Source organism: Salvia hispanica, chromosome 5 (genome assembly GCF_023119035.1).
Source record: "Salvia hispanica cultivar TCC Black 2014 chromosome 5, UniMelb_Shisp_WGS_1.0, whole genome shotgun sequence".
In the NCBI taxonomy this organism is placed as follows: domain Eukaryota; kingdom Viridiplantae; phylum Streptophyta; class Magnoliopsida; order Lamiales; family Lamiaceae; genus Salvia; species Salvia hispanica.
This window is the reverse complement of record NC_062969.1, coordinates 4345989-4362413: the sequence shown is the minus strand read 5'-3', so window position 1 is coordinate 4362413 and position 16425 is coordinate 4345989. Positions and strand designations below refer to the sequence as shown.

Here is a 16425-nt window from a genome sequence, read left to right as displayed (position 1 = left end):
GAACTCCGTCTTTCATCACTTTTAACCTATGTAAGCTTTATTTTATGTTTATCTTTTACAAACTAGTCAAACTACTGACATAATAAAGATAAAAGATATAATCATGTTATTTCTTGGCATATGATCAAAATTATGCAAGTTTAATAATTAAAACCATACAAAATCTAAGTGCATCACTGCCTTCTTTAAAGCTTATTTTTGCTATTTTTTTAAAATAATGCATAGTTGAAAAAGAAAAAATAGTTAAGCTCAATAGTCCCATATAAAAATAATTAAATGGAAAAGAAAATGATAATAATATTGCCAAAAATAAATACCCTATACTATTTACTACTTCCTCTGATCATCTAAAATGACACATTTTTCTTTAGTATGTCCCATATAAAATGAAACATTTCTATTTTTAGTAATAATAGAGCAACTTTCTCTCCATTTAATATATCCAACAATTTTTTCATTTGCAATTAAAATATTTAACTCTTTGTTTTTCTCGTTCATTTAATACTCATGCAGTATCTTTTTTCTCTTAAAATAATACATTAAGTAGCACTCCTAATTTCAAAAAGATTTCGTTCCGACCAAAAAGTGTGTCGTTTAATTTGAGACGGACGGATGGAATAGGGAGTATTAATAAGTGACAATAAGAAAAAGTGATATTCAAAGCTTATTTTTGTTTCGGTCCAAAATATTCACCATTATTTTATTTGTTTTTGTATTATACTTATTGCTGCCTGTATTTTGTTGTAATAACAAGTTCATAACCATTTGCCGAATCGGGATAACATTTTTCTGTAAAAAATTAAGAAAATGCAATTGTTGGAAATAACTAATACTCGTGTTTGAAGTCTATAAATACATTTAACACGTCACATACATGAAATGACAAACAACTTAATTGCCTTTTCCCAAAATAGGATTATTTTCCGGAATAATTTTTGTGAGTTTTCATTTTTCGAAGTTGTATCAGATTCATATGCTGACAACGTAAATAACAAGAGAAAGAAAAACGGATGAAAAATCAAAAACATGCTGGTGCTACATTCGAGAATAAGGAATAGTTGAAGGGTCTCTGTGCAAATGAAATAGTAGAACGCACGTACCTTCCTCCGTATCATCGCGGCGCCCAAACACAATCTCAGCCGCCCGTTTCAGCCGCGATACCCTAGGCCGCCTTCTATATAAACTGATTTCAAACCGAATTTCAATTTTAAAAATCCACATAATAAAATCGAAAAATTGGAAAAGGAAAGCTAACTCATTTTCTTCTCTCTAAGTCTATCCCCATCCTCTCCCCTTACTTTATCCACTAATTTCGAAATTAAATGGCGATGAATAATACGACGACGGCGTATGCCGGTTGGGAGGAGGTGTTGTTTTCGACGGAGAAGGGGCGGCGGGAGGTTCACTATTATCTCAAACGCTGCGGCGGCGGCGGCAGAGATCTGGTGGTTGTGGGGAAGGAGAAGAGCGCTAGGAATATGCCGTATCATTACAAGATTAGGGATAACAAATTGGCGCCCTCGATTTTGAGCGGCGCTTCGGGGGTGAAGTTGAGGTCGAGACGAGAGGTCGTCGACTGGCTGGAATCAATAATTTCAGGTTCCATTCATTTTCATTTTGTTGATTGTCTGGGCTGATTTGTATCCTCTACCATGAAATGTGAGTTATTGGGGTAAAAGTGTTTCATTTCGGTGGTGGTGAGTTAGTTCCTAGTTTTGTTTTGTTCAAAATTTTCATTCTTTTACGTTGTTCATATGATTTTCTTCGAATTGAGTTTCGATGTTTTGTTCTCGATTTTGACCGTTTTGTGTTTTCCAATTATTTGAATCTGGATATGCTCTTTTGCATCTGGGAGATTTTTTTTTTTTTTTGGGGGGGGGGGATTTGGTTCGTGTTTTCTTTTCTGGAGCATATTTTACCTTTCAATGTGTGTTTCTCCAAATATTTATGGGGATGAGTAATAGTATCACGTTTTCCGCTTTACCTCCAAATTTACTGGGTGAGTACTTTCTGGTGTTTTTTTAAGTACTATATATTCTTCGAGTTAAATTGAAAAGGTTGAGTTTAAGTTCTGGCGGGATCTGTGAGAAATGGGTGCAAAAACTGTTATTCTTGCTGCGTCTTTTATGTTTGAGCAAATATACTCCATGAACGAAATAAATTTTGGTTCTGGTTGTTGGGGTGTTTTTCTCCGTCTGGTGTCTTCTTTTATTGCGGCTACAGTTTTGGGTAAAGCAATGGCTTGAATTAACAAGTTTCTATATTTACTTGCCATAAGTTAGCGCAGCCTTGTCTCCCGGATGAATGGTGGATCTGTCTTTTGTCTGAATTATAAGTATATCTTTAGCCCTATTCTCCATGGTGCTTAATATATCTGTGGCATTTAGGAGGTTGGCTGCACTGTTTTATGAGAAATCATTTTACTTTGAATATCCTTTTTTTAACCTTTCTCTTTTTCAATCTTGAAAAAACCATCTTAACTCCAGTGATGCTCGCAAAGATTTGTAAGTGCTAGTTGAGAGACTCAGAACCCAACTTCCTTTTATTGGTGAACATCTGAAAGTTCTCACACAGTCAATACTATCTTCCTCTGTGTTTGCTTAATTTTTCTATGTTTGATTTGTGGTGATCATAACTTGGATGCAGAGTGTAAGCATATGCAATTTGTACAGACAGTTTTAACAGTTTGTTTGCTTTTAGTCTGATTTTCAGTTAAGTCTCTAATGTAAATGCATGTTCTACTAATTTGTTAAATTTTAATGAAGCTTCTAGAAGGTGGCTCTTTCTTGTTATGCTAATTGTTTTGTGTACCTATGCTTTCAGATGACCAGCCGAATAGTTCTAGACAATTTGGAAGTAGTATGGATAGGGATTTGGATGATGACGTTATTGAGGTTAGTTAGTGGCATGGTTTCTGTTTGTGCTTATGGTTAAACCTGTCATTGCCAGTGATTATATTGGTCCATGTGTCTCATTTTGCTTGATCTTTTTAGGATGTTATGAAACAGAAGTTAGGTCGGTATAAAGCTGAATCTATGTGGATAGGTTCTTCGTGGATGTGCCGGAAAAGGCGTAGTCATTATCAATCGTTCTGTCACAATGGAGCTGTGATTTCTGTAAGCACAATTCCCAAATTTGCTGCTTTTACTGGCAATGGCATGCAAGTGTTATCATTTTTGTGCTTTAATATTACCTCTTCTAATGCTTTTTAAGTAAAAATCTTCCCTTGACTCGCAGGCTCAGGAATTTGTGTATGTATTGGCTGAAGAAGGCAAAAGACTTGTTGCTTACTTAGATGATATGTACGAAGACATCAGAGGAAACAAGATGGTTGTGGTACGATGGTTTCACAAAATTGATGAGGTTGGTTTTGTTTTACCTCATGATTATAATGACAGAGAGATTTTCTTTTCTCTGTGTCTTCAAGATCTCAGCATAGAATGCATTGATGGATTAGCAACCGTTCTCAGTCCAGAACATTATGAGAAATACATAAGCGAAGCAACAAATACACTGTTGATGCCTTTTGTGTGCTCTAAACTCTTTGAGAATAATGATGTTAAGCCTTTTGACATAACACGAGTTAAAGGTTATTGGAAGCAGGAAATATTCAGGAAGTCAAAAAGAACTGTTGGCGAGTCTGTTGGATTAAAACCCAACAAGAGAATTCGCTGGTCTAAAGAGAGTGAGCTATATTCAAAGTCCCCTGACAATGGAGAGTCTGGTGTGACCAGTTTACAAGTCATTAGTGGCACTTCTCTAGAGTGTAAAGTGGGGGTAAAAAAAGGTAACAAGAAGGAATATGGCTCCTGTATATCTTTGTCAGCTCGAGATAATACTCCACCACCCAAGTCTGATAAATATTTTGCTGTCGGCTCCCAAGTTGAGGTGCTTTCTCAAGATAGTGGCATCAGGGGCTGCTGGTTCAGGGCTTTGATTATTAAGAAACACAGAGATAAGGTCAAAATACAGTACAGGGATGTCAAGGATGCAGTTGATGAATCAAAAAATCTAGAGGTAAGGATGATGTTAGTTTTTGTGCTTTAGTAGTTAAAGTAGGATTCTTTATTGGAGTTACTAATTTGTTCTTTCATTATATGCAGGAGTGGATCTTGGCCTCTCGAATCGCTAGACCAGATGCATTTGGTATTCGTTTGTCTGGAAGGACCACTGTTAGACCAACCCTGTCTTCTGAAAAGGGGAACATATCTTGTGCAGTAACTATCGGCACTGTTGTTGATGCTTGGCGGCATGATGGATGGTGGGAAGGGATTGTTGTGAAGAAAGAATCTGAGGATAGGTTTAATGTCTATTTTCCAGGTGTGTATGATTAGCTTCCCCGTTATTTGTTATCCGAAATAACTGAATATACTAATACTGATATCGACATGATCATTGCAATAGACGAAAAGCAAGAGTTTACGTTCCATGCTGGTGATTTGAGGCATTCAAATGAGTGGTTCGACAATACGTGGCAAAATATCAAGCAAAGGCTGGATGTTCTATCGGCTCTCTATGGCAGCAACAAAATATCCGATACCAAGAAAGATGAGTTGCCTTCATTCGATAACAGAGAAATTGCTGCTGCTTCCTTGAACGAAGATGCTTTGCATCAGAAAGTGATCAAAACAGGCGATCCAACGCCAGTCCGAGATGGTAAAATGGTAGTTGAGTCTCAAGCTTTCAGAGACCTAACAAAAGATTGTCTGCTTGGTCAGCTGCGATGGAGATCATCAGGGAAAAGAAGACGCTCTCGAAGCCCTGTCAAGGCCGGAGTGGAGGCAGCATTCGCGGGATTCTTTGTTAACTCAGCCTTGAAGTTAGATCCAGACAACTGTAAATCTTTAAGAGATTCTCGTTTCAGTTCATCTGTCGTCCCACCTATGTCAAACTTGGTTGTGTCAAGGTGATGCTCCTCAGTTTCTGGTGTACATATGCAGCTGTTGTTCAACCTGACTTAGAATGTAGATTTCCATAATTTTGTGTAGAGAGATGTTTAGAAAATCGAGAAGCGCAGCCCCTGAAGAGCTTGCCCCGTGTATAAATTAGGTGACCTGAGTGTGCCATGTTGCTCTCAGATCCTAGGCAGTTTTGGTGTAGCAAAAAAGCTTTAGGTGATTCCCAATTACTTAGGATGTATCTGGATTTCTACTGAAATCCGTTGTAGACTGTAATTATTCTTTTTAAATCAAAGTTGTGTAAGTTGTTCCATTCAGCTTCTAATGAAATCGTGTGTTATTCTAAATTCTCTCTGGAAGCACGTTTTTTTTTGTATGTGCTGACATAGTATTTAGTAAATATTATTTGTTGCTTAAAATGAAACAAAATATCCAATTTCTTGCAGTTTATAAGGTCTTTTAAAATAAATTTCCAGAAATCCTCTGTCTAAGTCGTAGCCGTGTGGAGAATGATCACTCCATAAAATAACACTAAAAATTTGATTGTCCAAGTCAAAATATGTTTATTAAGAGCATTACAATTTTCAAGAATCTGGAAAACGAGTACTTAGTTTTACCTGAGACGGATGACCTCCCACCCAAATACAATCCTTTTACCCATATAATTACCTAATCAAAAATTGACCTGATTGGTTTCTCACAGCAAATTATGAGAGGTAATTGAGATTGTTGAATCTTCAAAGCAACATTAGCCCAATAATTATTATGTGTGAAGAATTAAATTAAAGCCAGTGTGGGGGCCCTTGATCAACTTAAGCTCTTTTTGTCAACTCCATCACATTTTCACCACTTTGGCAAACATCTAGTAGGAGTACTATATATGGAGTACTTTATATGAGTGAGTTTTATCTGAAAAATTCCCTTCCTTAGATAGCATCGTTGTTTGTGTTGCCAACTAAAAAAATAGGCTTTTCCACTATCCTTTATTTGTGATCCTTTTTGGCTTGTTTGATTAGTGTTTCCAGTAAGCTACAAGGCATGTCCATGGCCACTTTCCACGGCCGCCGCCTCTCGGAGACCACCCTCGCCGCCGTGGAATCACTAGCTCTGCCCCTTGTGAGAGCACTATATACATTCATTATAACCTTTTTTGCTGTTTTTTTGTTGTGTTAATTTGGTTGAATTTCAGGTGCAAGAAGTGGTGTTTTTGGCTGATTTCCGGTGCCCCAAGTGCCAGAGGAGGGTGGCGGAGATTATGGCCAAAATGAATGGTATGTGAAATTCCGCCATAGGATTCTCTTCGCTAATTGACTTTTTCCTTTCTAGTGACATCTACATTATATTTTCAGTTTTCTTGATTAATTACATAATTTGAGCGATGGCTAACTTGCTAGAATTAATTGCGTGGGTGATTATTTTTTATTACTCCATTTTTTATGGAGATCGGACAAAATTTGAACTCCAAATCTTGTTTTTTTGTTGGAAGGAAAAGTTGGGAGAATGGAGAAGTTGTCTCTGCCTCATAATAAACCAATTTTAAGTTTTAACGCACTGTCTTTTCACCTACTACTAAATTCCAAGATTTTAATATACTGACAAAGAATCACAGCTTGCGCGATAGCTATTTTTCTATTCTTTTTCCCTGCATGTCTGGTAAATTTATTTTGTTATGGTGATCCAAGTAAAACATGTGTCAATGTCATATTAGCATCTAAATTCAAATAGTTGCTCGTTTTTGGTAAGCAGGGGAAACTCAGTCGGTGGTGATTAGTGTATTGGAGAAGACGGTGACGCTGACGTGTGAGGGAAAGCCGGCCAGCCGGAACTCATGGAGCAAGACACCCCTATTGTTGCGCCTCTTGCGCTATTCGTGCAATTAACTTCTAACCTAATGTACTTGAGGATCAAGACACATTTACTTACTTACTAGTGCAGATTTGTAAATAATATTCTGTCACAATACTACAATGTTTGGAACATTTCCTTTTTTATTTAAAGATTTAGAAACACATTTGGTAAATAAGCAACAGAGCAAGGTAATGGTGCGTGTAGAAGATTCGTTCCAACGGATCTAGCCATTAAGTAAAGGAAGAAAATGAATCGAATTCTAAAAATTGAAGTACTTAGTAACGCTAATGGCGGCACTGAGCAAATTCCTCCTGTCCTACCATAGTTGGTTTCAAGATTTTTTCAAGTTTTAATGTGAACATTTTCAAGATGTAAACTTTAATGGTATAGAACATTTTCAAGATATAAACTTCAATGGTGGAGTTACGTACTATCTCCGGCCTTTTAAAAACAAAACTTTTGAATCTTTACATTTTACGACGTAGATCCCACAATCTATTAACACTATTTTTACTATTTTTTTCTTTTCTTCTTTTTATTTTACCTATTTTTCATTTCCTCTCTTTTTTTATGGATTATTTTACTAATTCTCCCCTCTTACTTTACCATTTTCATTTAGGTTTTTAAAGTTTCTATTTAGTATATTCTGCCCTCTTACTTTACCAATTTTCACTTAAAATCTGTGACGCTTCTAAAGTTTCTATTTTCCAAAGGAGGTGGTAGGAGTAGCTTTTTTTCTCTTTTGTATAGATATATTTTTTGAATTAAAACTACAGTAGAAATCGAATTTCAAGTAATTAGAATAATTTGGTAAGAAAAATTATTAAAACTTTAGGGGGTAATTGAATTGTCCCTCTTTATATTCTTAGGCCATCCGCAACGCTGTCTCTTATCCGTCTCTTAACCGTCTCATCTTTTAACTATTCACGGGCCCCGCTGTACTTTTCAGCTCATCTCTTAACTAAGAGACAACACCTGCATCCCTCCATATCTTAAACTATTCATTCAATTTTATTTTTTATTTTGAATTCAAACAAATTCAATTAATAAAAAACACACTTCGTTAAATAAAATAAAATTACAATTTAAATACCTAAAAAAATAAAAAAGACATAATTAAAAAATTAGAAATTACAAATTGCACACTTAAACACAAAAAAATATGTGTTTGTGTTGTGTAAAATGGAGAAGAGTATATATAGAATAAAAAAAAAAATTTAAATATGACCATTGAACGGTCATATTACCGTTTTTTTTTAATTTTAATTTTTTTTTTGAAAAATTGTTTTTTTTTTTTTAAAAAAAATTGAATTATGACGTCATAATTCCGACGCCCACTCGTGGGTCGGCGAGTGGGCGTCACGCCAGCCGCCCGCGTGCGCCACGTGGCGCCGGGCGCGTGTCTCGCGAGCTCGAGGCCGGCCTCGCCGGGACGCGTCGAGTGTCGAGACAGCTCGTCTCGTCGAGACGAGACGGAGTCCACATCGCTGTCTCGATGTGTCTCGTCTCGTCGAGACGAGACCGTCGCGATGCGGATGCTTCTTAGGTACTTAAGAATTCCATAAGATCTGTATGAGTCACAAATTGTTTGGCTATTTGTTCGCGGAATATTGAATCGATAGATTTGGCGAACTTACCCTAACCCTACATCTGCATCTCTTCCGCAATCAAGATTTCATCGCTGTACCTCCTCTACCCTAATTCTGTTCGTTAACCCTAAACCCAGCGACTATGCCCGGTGATTCGATTGAACCAACGCGCCGCAAGCACCGCCGATCCTCCTCCCCCGACGACGCGGAGGAGCAATCCAAACGCCGCAAACATCGCCATCATCACCGCCACCGCCACCGGAGTAGCAAAGAAAAAGCAGAAACGACCAAGCTGGAAGAATTGGATGGTGATAGAATCGATGATACCGAGGTTGAATTAATGAAATTGGAAAGCACTACGGAGAACGGTGTAGGTTCTTTGAGCGAAGTTCCGGTGAAGCGTAATGATTTTTCTGGGTTTGATTATGAGATGGAGGAAGGCGAGATTGTGGAGGATGATGGTTTGGTTGATTTTGTTAATGATGATTCTGACAAGTTCAAAAAGGATGTTGGGTTTGGGGATATTAAGAAGAATCCACAGTCTGATGTTGAGTTTCGGGAAATTAAGAAGAACGGATGTGATGATTTTAACATGGTGTGTTCAGTTCCCCTTACTCTTTCTCTACATTAGTTGTTAATCCATAATAGCATTCATTGCTTCATGGGGTTTATAGGTTCTTTCGGTATCTGTTGCATATGTTTGTTTCATGAATATGGTTTTTGTGTTTTCTTATAACGTCGTCTTTCAATTTGTATATGAAATTTTCCACATTGCCAAGTGTTACCAGAGTTTGTTAGTATTTTGGAAGTTGGAACTCGTATATCATGAGCTCCCATACTTCCTCCTATGTTTTTTGCAATGAGTTTCTGATCAAATCAGTAGTGATAGGAAGATGTTCTGCGTTCATGCAAATAATCTTGCTGCATTACATGGATCCGGCAAATTTTATGAAAAGGGGAGTCTTGCACCCCGTAATTACATTTTGGTGTCAGGCAAAGTTCCCTTAGGCGTTTCCACTTTCCAGAAGACTGAAATGATGGCTTTGAATTGATTGTAAGACTTGGTTACATGTACAGAACTTATTTTGCAAGCATTGTTAGTTATGTATGATTTTGGCTTGTTGAGTAGTGTTCCCTTCATTTTGTTTCTTTTCAGGGATTTAATGGAGATAGTTTGGAAACAGTTGATAAAAAGTTTCAGAAATTGGGGAAGGACAAAACAGATAGCAAAGAAAGTGCCGAGATAGATCAGGAGAGATTATCTAATTCTGTGAGTCTCGCAAATGGTGGTTATGGACATAAATATCAGGAAGTGGATAGTACACGTTTCTCTAGAGATGATAAGCAGATTCACAACTTTGCTGATGAAGTTGACCGAACAGGTTTGAGGAAATCTTCATCTTCTGAGAAAGTGCCTGGGGCCGGATCCAACTCTCATGAAACTCACCTGAAAGAGAGATCATATAGTAACCTATTGAGGTCTCCTGAATTGTCTAGGGGAAGGTCCCGGTCCCGGTCCCGGTCCCGAAGTATCGTACGTGAAGCTTCTGTGGAAGACCCCTATTGTAGGGAGAGGAAACATCGGAGTGGATCTGACGATGAACGGACTGTTAGAGATGCCAAACTGTACAGACCCAGCTGCAGGGACATCAAGGATAAAGAACGGGAGCGTAGCTCTAGCAGCAGGTATACAGAGAGAGTAGAAAGACACAGGGAGGCTCGGGACCCTAACAGGGAGGGCAGCAGGGACAGGGATTGGGATAGAGATAGAGATAGAATTAGAGACAAAGGAAGGAAGGAGGAGGACATCGTAAGAGATAGAGATAGAGAAAGAGAAAGAGAAAGAGAAAGAAACAGGCTTCGAGACAGATACCGAGGAGAAAGGGTGCAAGAGAGGGAGAGGGAGAGGGACAGGGACAGGGATCATGTAAGAGAAGACTATATCAGGGATCGGGAGAGAGATCGACAAGGGGTTAGAGATGACAGAAGGGCTAGAAGCAGGGATAATGATATAGATCGATTAAGCAGACGCCAGAAATATGAGAAGGGTGAAGATGCTCATAAAGATAGGTATAATGAAACCAGGCACCGAAGAAACTATGAAGATTACCATACAGAGAATACAGGAAGTGATTTTGAAAATGAGAGATCTAAAGATAAAGAGGGGAATGAGAAGTTGGAGAGGTGTGTATCTCTGATTCTCTTTAAAAGAAATTAGTTGATGTGATTATTCTTTTTCTTCATCACATGCTAAACTTGTTCGTTTTGTGCTTTGGGTGGTCTCAGAGATCTTGACAGGCAAGAGGACTATCAAGAAAAGATAGCAGTGCAACTTGCTGAGCAGGAAGAGGATGATCTTGAGAGAATCAAGGAGGAAAGTAGGAGGCGAAGGCAAGCTATCCTTGAAAAGTACAAAAACAAACAGCAAAAACCTGAAACTCATTTACAAGGTATCTTCAATGATAATATGTGCTTACCGTTATTGTTATTTACTAACATTTGTATGTACTAGCTGTTTGGCAAATAGCTGAGCTTGAGTTTCACTGGGAGCAACACTTGTTCAATTCTATGTCACTTCTATGTCCTCTTTTTGCCATTTCATAAGTTATCTGGTATTAACTAGTTCATCATATATATGAATGCAAGATAAAGTTGGATTTATGAATAGAAGTGTTTGCTATCAATTATAGATGCTGTTTATACTGGATTATGACTGAATTATCTTAAAGCCTTTTCTCTTTATATGCTGAAATTTAACATTACACTCTGGAACTTTCTGATGGTTTGTCATTTTATGACAGCATAGTCACCTGTATGTTAAGCATGTTGCTGGACGTGTGCTTCTCTTTTTCTGCTAATGATATGTTTTTGTAATTCTTGCATTTTACATGCCAGCAGTGGATGCAGTTGTAGATACACTAGCACAAGTGGCATCTGCTGAAGTTCTACCTGAAAACTCTGACAATCAGACTGAAGGAGTAGATGATTATGTCCCTGAACAGTCCTTTGCTGTGGGGAAATCTCCTTCGCAAAATGGTGTTTCAACTGTAGAAATGCCCACTGGAACTGGCGGGCTAGGAGAGGGTACCCCCAAGGTACTTTTGTTGCCCTTGATTTAAAACTTTTTATCTTCACTATCAGCATTATGCAAGTTCCCTTGTTGCTTGTTTCTTATAGAAAAGGTCATAGGAGGGGTTCATATTGTCTCAGTATCATAAATGACACTTTCTGATGGTTGTTTCAAGTTTTTATCTTTATATTGTAATATAATGTCAAAGAATGATGGGTTTCTTTCTGGAATTGTTGCAGAGCGAGAGATCCAATGATATGTTTTGTGATGATATATTTGGAGAATCACCTGCTGGAATTCGTAAAATGGTTAGTCTTGGGGTGTTTTCTTGTTTTTGTTTTTATGATTTTTTTATTTTTCATTGAAGTTATGTTGCCCAGGGTCTGCTGAATCTACTCCATGTCATCGTTTTTTGATGTGCTTCTCTGTTAGTAGCCGTTTGCTGCTTCTCTTATTTGAATCATACACCTTTTCAGGGTAAAGGGGATGGTATAGCTGTTGAAAAGAGTGGACTAAATGACAACTGGGATGATGCCGAAGGTTACTATGGTATGTGCCTAACCACTAATATCTCTATTCTCTACTGCATTATGTCTGTATCCATCTATTTATATAAATCCATGATATTATTTTTCTTGTTTTTTGACTTGGTTAAATACCCATTGCCTGGTAAAAGGTGTGCTCTTGTAACTTGAAACATATCATACTAGGGTAAAAATTGGAGTTTTTGGTGGAGCTGGGTTTGATGAAGTCTCATTTTGGAAATGATTAAGAGTAGTGTCCAAACCATGTTGTATATGCCTATTTGTATATCTGTGCTATTTATGTATGTGTTAATTTTTCAGTTGGACATTCTCTAATTGTAGTCTCATTACTTTCTTTACAACCAGGCTACCGTTTCGGGGAAGTACTTGATGGCCGTTATGAGATAATAGCTTCCCATGGAAAAGGTGTATTTTCAACTGTTGTTCGGGCAAAGGATCTAAAGGCAAAGCCTGGGGACACTGATGAAGTAGCAATTAAAATTATACGTAATAATGAAACAATGTGAGTATCTTTCTTATTTTGCTTTTATTTAGCTTTAAATGGTTGTAATAATTGGAATAATTAAATTTATACGTAATAATGAAACAATGTGAGTATCTAAAGGCAACCATCTTAATATTCTTGTTTTGTATTTAAATACAGGTATAAGGCAGGTATGGAAGAGTTGGTCATATTAAAGAAGTTGGCCGGTGCTGATCCTGAGAGCAAGCGCCATTGTGTTCGTTTTCTTTCTATCTTCAAGTACCGGAATCATCTATGCTTAGTTTTTGAATCTCTTCATATGAATTTACGAGAAGTTCTGAAGAAATTTGGTCGTAATATTGGTCTGAAGCTTACAGCTGTGAGGGCATATGCTAAGCAACTATTCATAGCACTGAAACATTTGAAAAATTGTGGCGTTCTCCATTGTGATATCAAACCTGATAATATGCTGGTATGCAGGCAGCATCCTCTGCTTTTGTTTTCTTGTTATGTTTTAGAGTTTCTGTATACTATTTTGAATTTCTTCATTGTGATTAGTGTGATTTCGTTCTCTAGGTCAATGAAGCAAAAAACGTATTGAAGCTTTGCGACTTCGGTAATGCCATGTTTGTCGGTAAAAATGAAATCACACCCTATCTTGTTAGCCGTTTTTATCGCGCCCCTGAGATAAGTAAGTTCGATACTATTTGCAATTTAATATTGCTTCCTTTTGATTAATTTTTCTCGTAATTAATCGTTATTATTTCTGGCTTCAGTTCTAGGACTATCATATGACCTTCCCATGGATATATGGTCAGTTGGTTGCTGTTTGTTTGAGCTTTACACTGGGAAGGTCTTATTTCCTGGTGCTACTAACAATGACATGCTTCGCCTTCACATGGAACTGAAAGGTCCTTTCCCTAAAAAGATGCTTCGTAAGGTAAGTATGAAGTTTAATAGTTTAGGGCAAGTCGATGGTCCTTATTTATTGTGTGGTCATTTGATGGTCATTGGATTGCTCGCAGGGAGCATTTACGGATCAGCACTTTGACCAGGATCTGAATTTTCTTGCGACAGATGAGGACCCAGTCTCAAAAAAGGTTGGTATGCTAATTTTGGATTGCTTTGCTATCTCTACAGATGATGCTCTACTTTCATATTGGTTATAATGTAAGGTTTGTTGAACTTTTACTATGTTTTCGCAGCCAATAAGGAGGCTGCTTGTAAATATCAAGCAAAAAGACTTTGGCACATTAATTTCAGGATCTCCTGGTGAGGATCCAAAAATGGTTGCTAATTTTAGAGATCTTATGGAAAAGATATTTGTCCTTGATCCAGACAAGAGGTTGAATGTATCACAGGCCTTAGGCCATCCTTTCATCACGGGCAAGTGAACCATGATGCTGATTTCTGACTACAGAATTGCTGTTGCATTAGATACTTATGCATTATGGTCTCGTCTCAATACTGAATTATCTAATTGGACATTTATCTGTCTTTGTCTGCTGTCTGGGAGCAAGAATTCAGGAGACAGTGAATGGGGCATGGTTGGATTTCTAAGAGATGATCTTTGGGAAGGCTGTTATCGTGGAGTTCTTTCCATGGATACTTTTCTGTTTCTATTGTAAGAAACTCACTGAAGGCGTTTCCATTGTTTGTACTAATTCTTAATGATGACAATCAAGAAAGTTTTACAAATCATTGTTTTCAATGATTCGGATTTACTTTTACTCTGGATCTGGTATTATCATTTACATTGGAGACATTAGTTTCCCCAGTATCGAGAAAGGGATACCATAACCTCCACCTATACATATGTATATATGTGATGTGCTTTTTAAATGTGGTTCTTTTTGCGAATTTTGTCTGAGAGTTGTCATAGTCTTTTCATGTGCATGTCATGATACCATTTGTTTTCTGTTATTAAAATAATTATCCCAGGTGATTTGCTTATTGTTGTTCTAGGTTATTTATTCTCTGCTTTATTTTATTCATATTCCTCTGCTATAACCTTTTTGTTCTGGAGAGTCTAATCTAATGTTTCATTCAGGATTCTTCTTATGCTATGAAGAAACTGTTCAATGCTTTAGATGATTAAAGGCACTCTGGAGAAGGTACCTTGGTTTGTCTCTTAGGAGTTTATGTGGTGCCTTTGAGAATTAACCAATGTGAATGTGAATTACTCCAATGAATTTTATTATTCACATTGGTTTGGGTAGTTCAGTTCATGAATTGTTAATTTGACTGAGTTATGCTTATATATTCAAAATGTCTCAGAGCCGTGAGGTATTGCATGAATGCTTGCTAGAAAATTCTTTGTTGGTCTACTGTGCTTTTTGTTGTACCATATGTGCCTCAAATTGATTTTGAGTATGTGCTTGTTTGTTACTTCTGCTTTAGAACTTTTAATTTATGTACCTTGAGGTTGACATATCTGATCCATGGTTTGGTTGTTCTGGAGGACTGTATGCCCCGGAGATGTTAGGATGCTGCTCTGAAGTATGGAATAACTCAAGTAAGTAATCCAGTTTGATATTTCTATTATATTCTATTTTTTTTTTTATCTTCATCTCTGTTGGTGGGGGGAGGGTGTACGGTAATGTACCATATTCATTTAGTCATTCCGAAACTTATTATGACCTGCATCTGTTGTGTTTGTAGGGTTGAGCATCTCCCCTTGACGCTGGTGAGTGACCTCTGTGTTCCCTGCTGTTTTTGGTCTCTTCTTTTTTCCTTTCAAATCTGGCCTGTGATGCTTAGACATCCCTGGCATCATGTTCATCTGTCTATTCAACTCCTTTCAAATTACTGGTCCAGTTGGTTTCAACTTTTTTCATTGACGAACTTTCAAATTACTGGTCCAGCTATGGATAGTACCCTTGTTTAGTACGCAAATCCGTTTTCGTGCAGTTCATGGCTTTCAAAAAGTAAGAAGCTCTTACTCTTGGCTCTACATCTGAATTTTAATTAAACTCATTTAAAAAACTCTTATCCCCCATCCCAACAAAGGAAAATAGATCATATTTGAACTAGAAAATCTAGATTGAATTTCGTCTATGGTTGAAAGTACTATTATATGCAAGCTTATAATCAATTTCCAAGTGTGCGCAAACTATAGGCTGTCATTAATGTTTGGGTTGAGATTTTTTTTCAATTTTAGATGTTGTGTTAAATGGAAATATGATTTGCACATGTACCATGTTAAGAGCCATGATGCTAAGGTGGGTTCACAAATTATAAATACTGTATGAATTTGATGTGTACTGAAATAACCTTCAGATTAGGTAAACCATTTACTTAAATAAATAATTAAAGAAAGATTTGCTGAGAGCTCAGTATTGGTGAAGCAGCATTCTCTTATTACATGGATGGAATGGGCAAATGTAAAGGTATATCTGTCTCTTGAAGCAGTGATTCCATGTCTTTTAACTTGATCAACTGTCAACATGCCACAACGTACTTAAATGTAATGAGATTGAAGTGCCATGCCACATGTTTTACCTGTGCATCACTTCTCCTTCTATAACTGTGTTTCTTATACTAAAAAACAATGAAACTTTTTCTGTTTAAAAATATATTGGTTAATGTTGTTCTGCCAAGTGTTGAGAGAGTAATGCGCGCTGTAAGACGATATATGGTGCAGAGTTGTAAAGTTCATTTTACATTTTGTTCATGTTGTATCCTGGTGATTATATTGGTTCCAGTTGCTGGTAAGTGGCTACTTATGATGGGCGATAAATCTACATAATTCTGCTGTAAACCTAATATTATGAAGAAGTCTAGCCTATGGCTCAGATTGTTATAGGATGCTTGTTGATGTGGAGTTGACACTTGACAGGTTCTTGGTTTTGGTTTTGTTAACATTCTCGTAGAGATTACTTTCGTTGTGATCATTTACTGCTTGCTTACTGCAAATGTAAGGGGATAGGTTGATTTTGGTAAAAGTTGATAATGTGTACTTGTTTATAGTCTAAGTACTATTAAATCCCAGAAGCATTTTCTTCTTGTTATC

The 16425-nt window shown here is 37.2% G+C and overlaps 3 protein-coding genes across 13 annotated transcripts; all 3 read left to right on the top strand.

The window, feature by feature from the left end:
- Positions 1-1204: 1204 nt before the first annotated feature.
- On the top strand, positions 1205-5211 carry LOC125188379. Of its 6 annotated transcripts, none has more exons than XM_048085182.1 (7): positions 1205-1599; positions 2824-2894; positions 2994-3116; positions 3238-4017; positions 4104-4320; positions 4405-4656; positions 4719-5211. In XM_048085182.1, the coding sequence occupies exons 1-7, from the start codon at positions 1323-1325 to the stop codon at positions 4805-4807; spliced, it is 1809 nt and encodes a 602-aa protein (XP_047941139.1). In that variant the 5' UTR covers positions 1205-1322; the 3' UTR covers positions 4808-5211. The 6 variants fall into 6 exon arrangements, with proteins under 6 accessions (XP_047941139.1, XP_047941140.1, XP_047941137.1 ...); XM_048085183.1 differs by having other exon boundaries at positions 1206-1599; positions 3238-3363; positions 3604-4017; positions 4405-5211; XM_048085180.1 differs by having other exon boundaries at positions 1206-1599; positions 3238-3787; positions 3884-4017; positions 4405-5211.
- Positions 5212-5309: 98 nt separating this feature from the next.
- Positions 5310-6889, top strand: LOC125188381. Of its 2 annotated transcripts, XM_048085185.1 has the most exons (4): positions 5310-5796; positions 5915-6014; positions 6088-6169; positions 6642-6889. In XM_048085185.1, exons 2-4 carry the CDS (start codon positions 5937-5939, stop codon positions 6776-6778), a joined length of 297 nt encoding a protein of 98 aa, XP_047941142.1. In that variant the 5' UTR covers positions 5310-5796; positions 5915-5936; the 3' UTR covers positions 6779-6889. The 2 variants fall into 2 exon arrangements, with proteins under 2 accessions (XP_047941142.1, XP_047941143.1); XM_048085186.1 differs by lacking the exon at positions 5310-5796 and having other exon boundaries at positions 5803-6014; positions 6645-6889.
- Positions 6890-8343: 1454 nt separating this feature from the next.
- On the top strand, positions 8344-16423 carry LOC125190388 (serine/threonine-protein kinase prpf4B-like). Of its 5 annotated transcripts, none has more exons than XM_048087687.1 (16): positions 8344-8930; positions 9492-10519; positions 10622-10785; positions 11231-11430; positions 11645-11713; positions 11882-11954; positions 12296-12452; positions 12594-12885; positions 12990-13104; positions 13190-13353; positions 13439-13513; positions 13619-13685; positions 13934-14037; positions 14464-14527; positions 14875-14928; positions 15075-16423. In XM_048087687.1, exons 1-13 carry the CDS (start codon positions 8478-8480, stop codon positions 13948-13950), a joined length of 2874 nt encoding a protein of 957 aa, XP_047943644.1. In that variant the 5' UTR covers positions 8344-8477; the 3' UTR covers positions 13951-14037; positions 14464-14527; positions 14875-14928; positions 15075-16423. The 5 variants fall into 5 exon arrangements, with proteins under 5 accessions (XP_047943644.1, XP_047943643.1, XP_047943640.1 ...); XM_048087686.1 differs by having other exon boundaries at positions 13922-14037; XM_048087683.1 differs by having other exon boundaries at positions 13619-13799.
- The last annotated feature ends 2 nt before the right edge of the window (positions 16424-16425 follow it).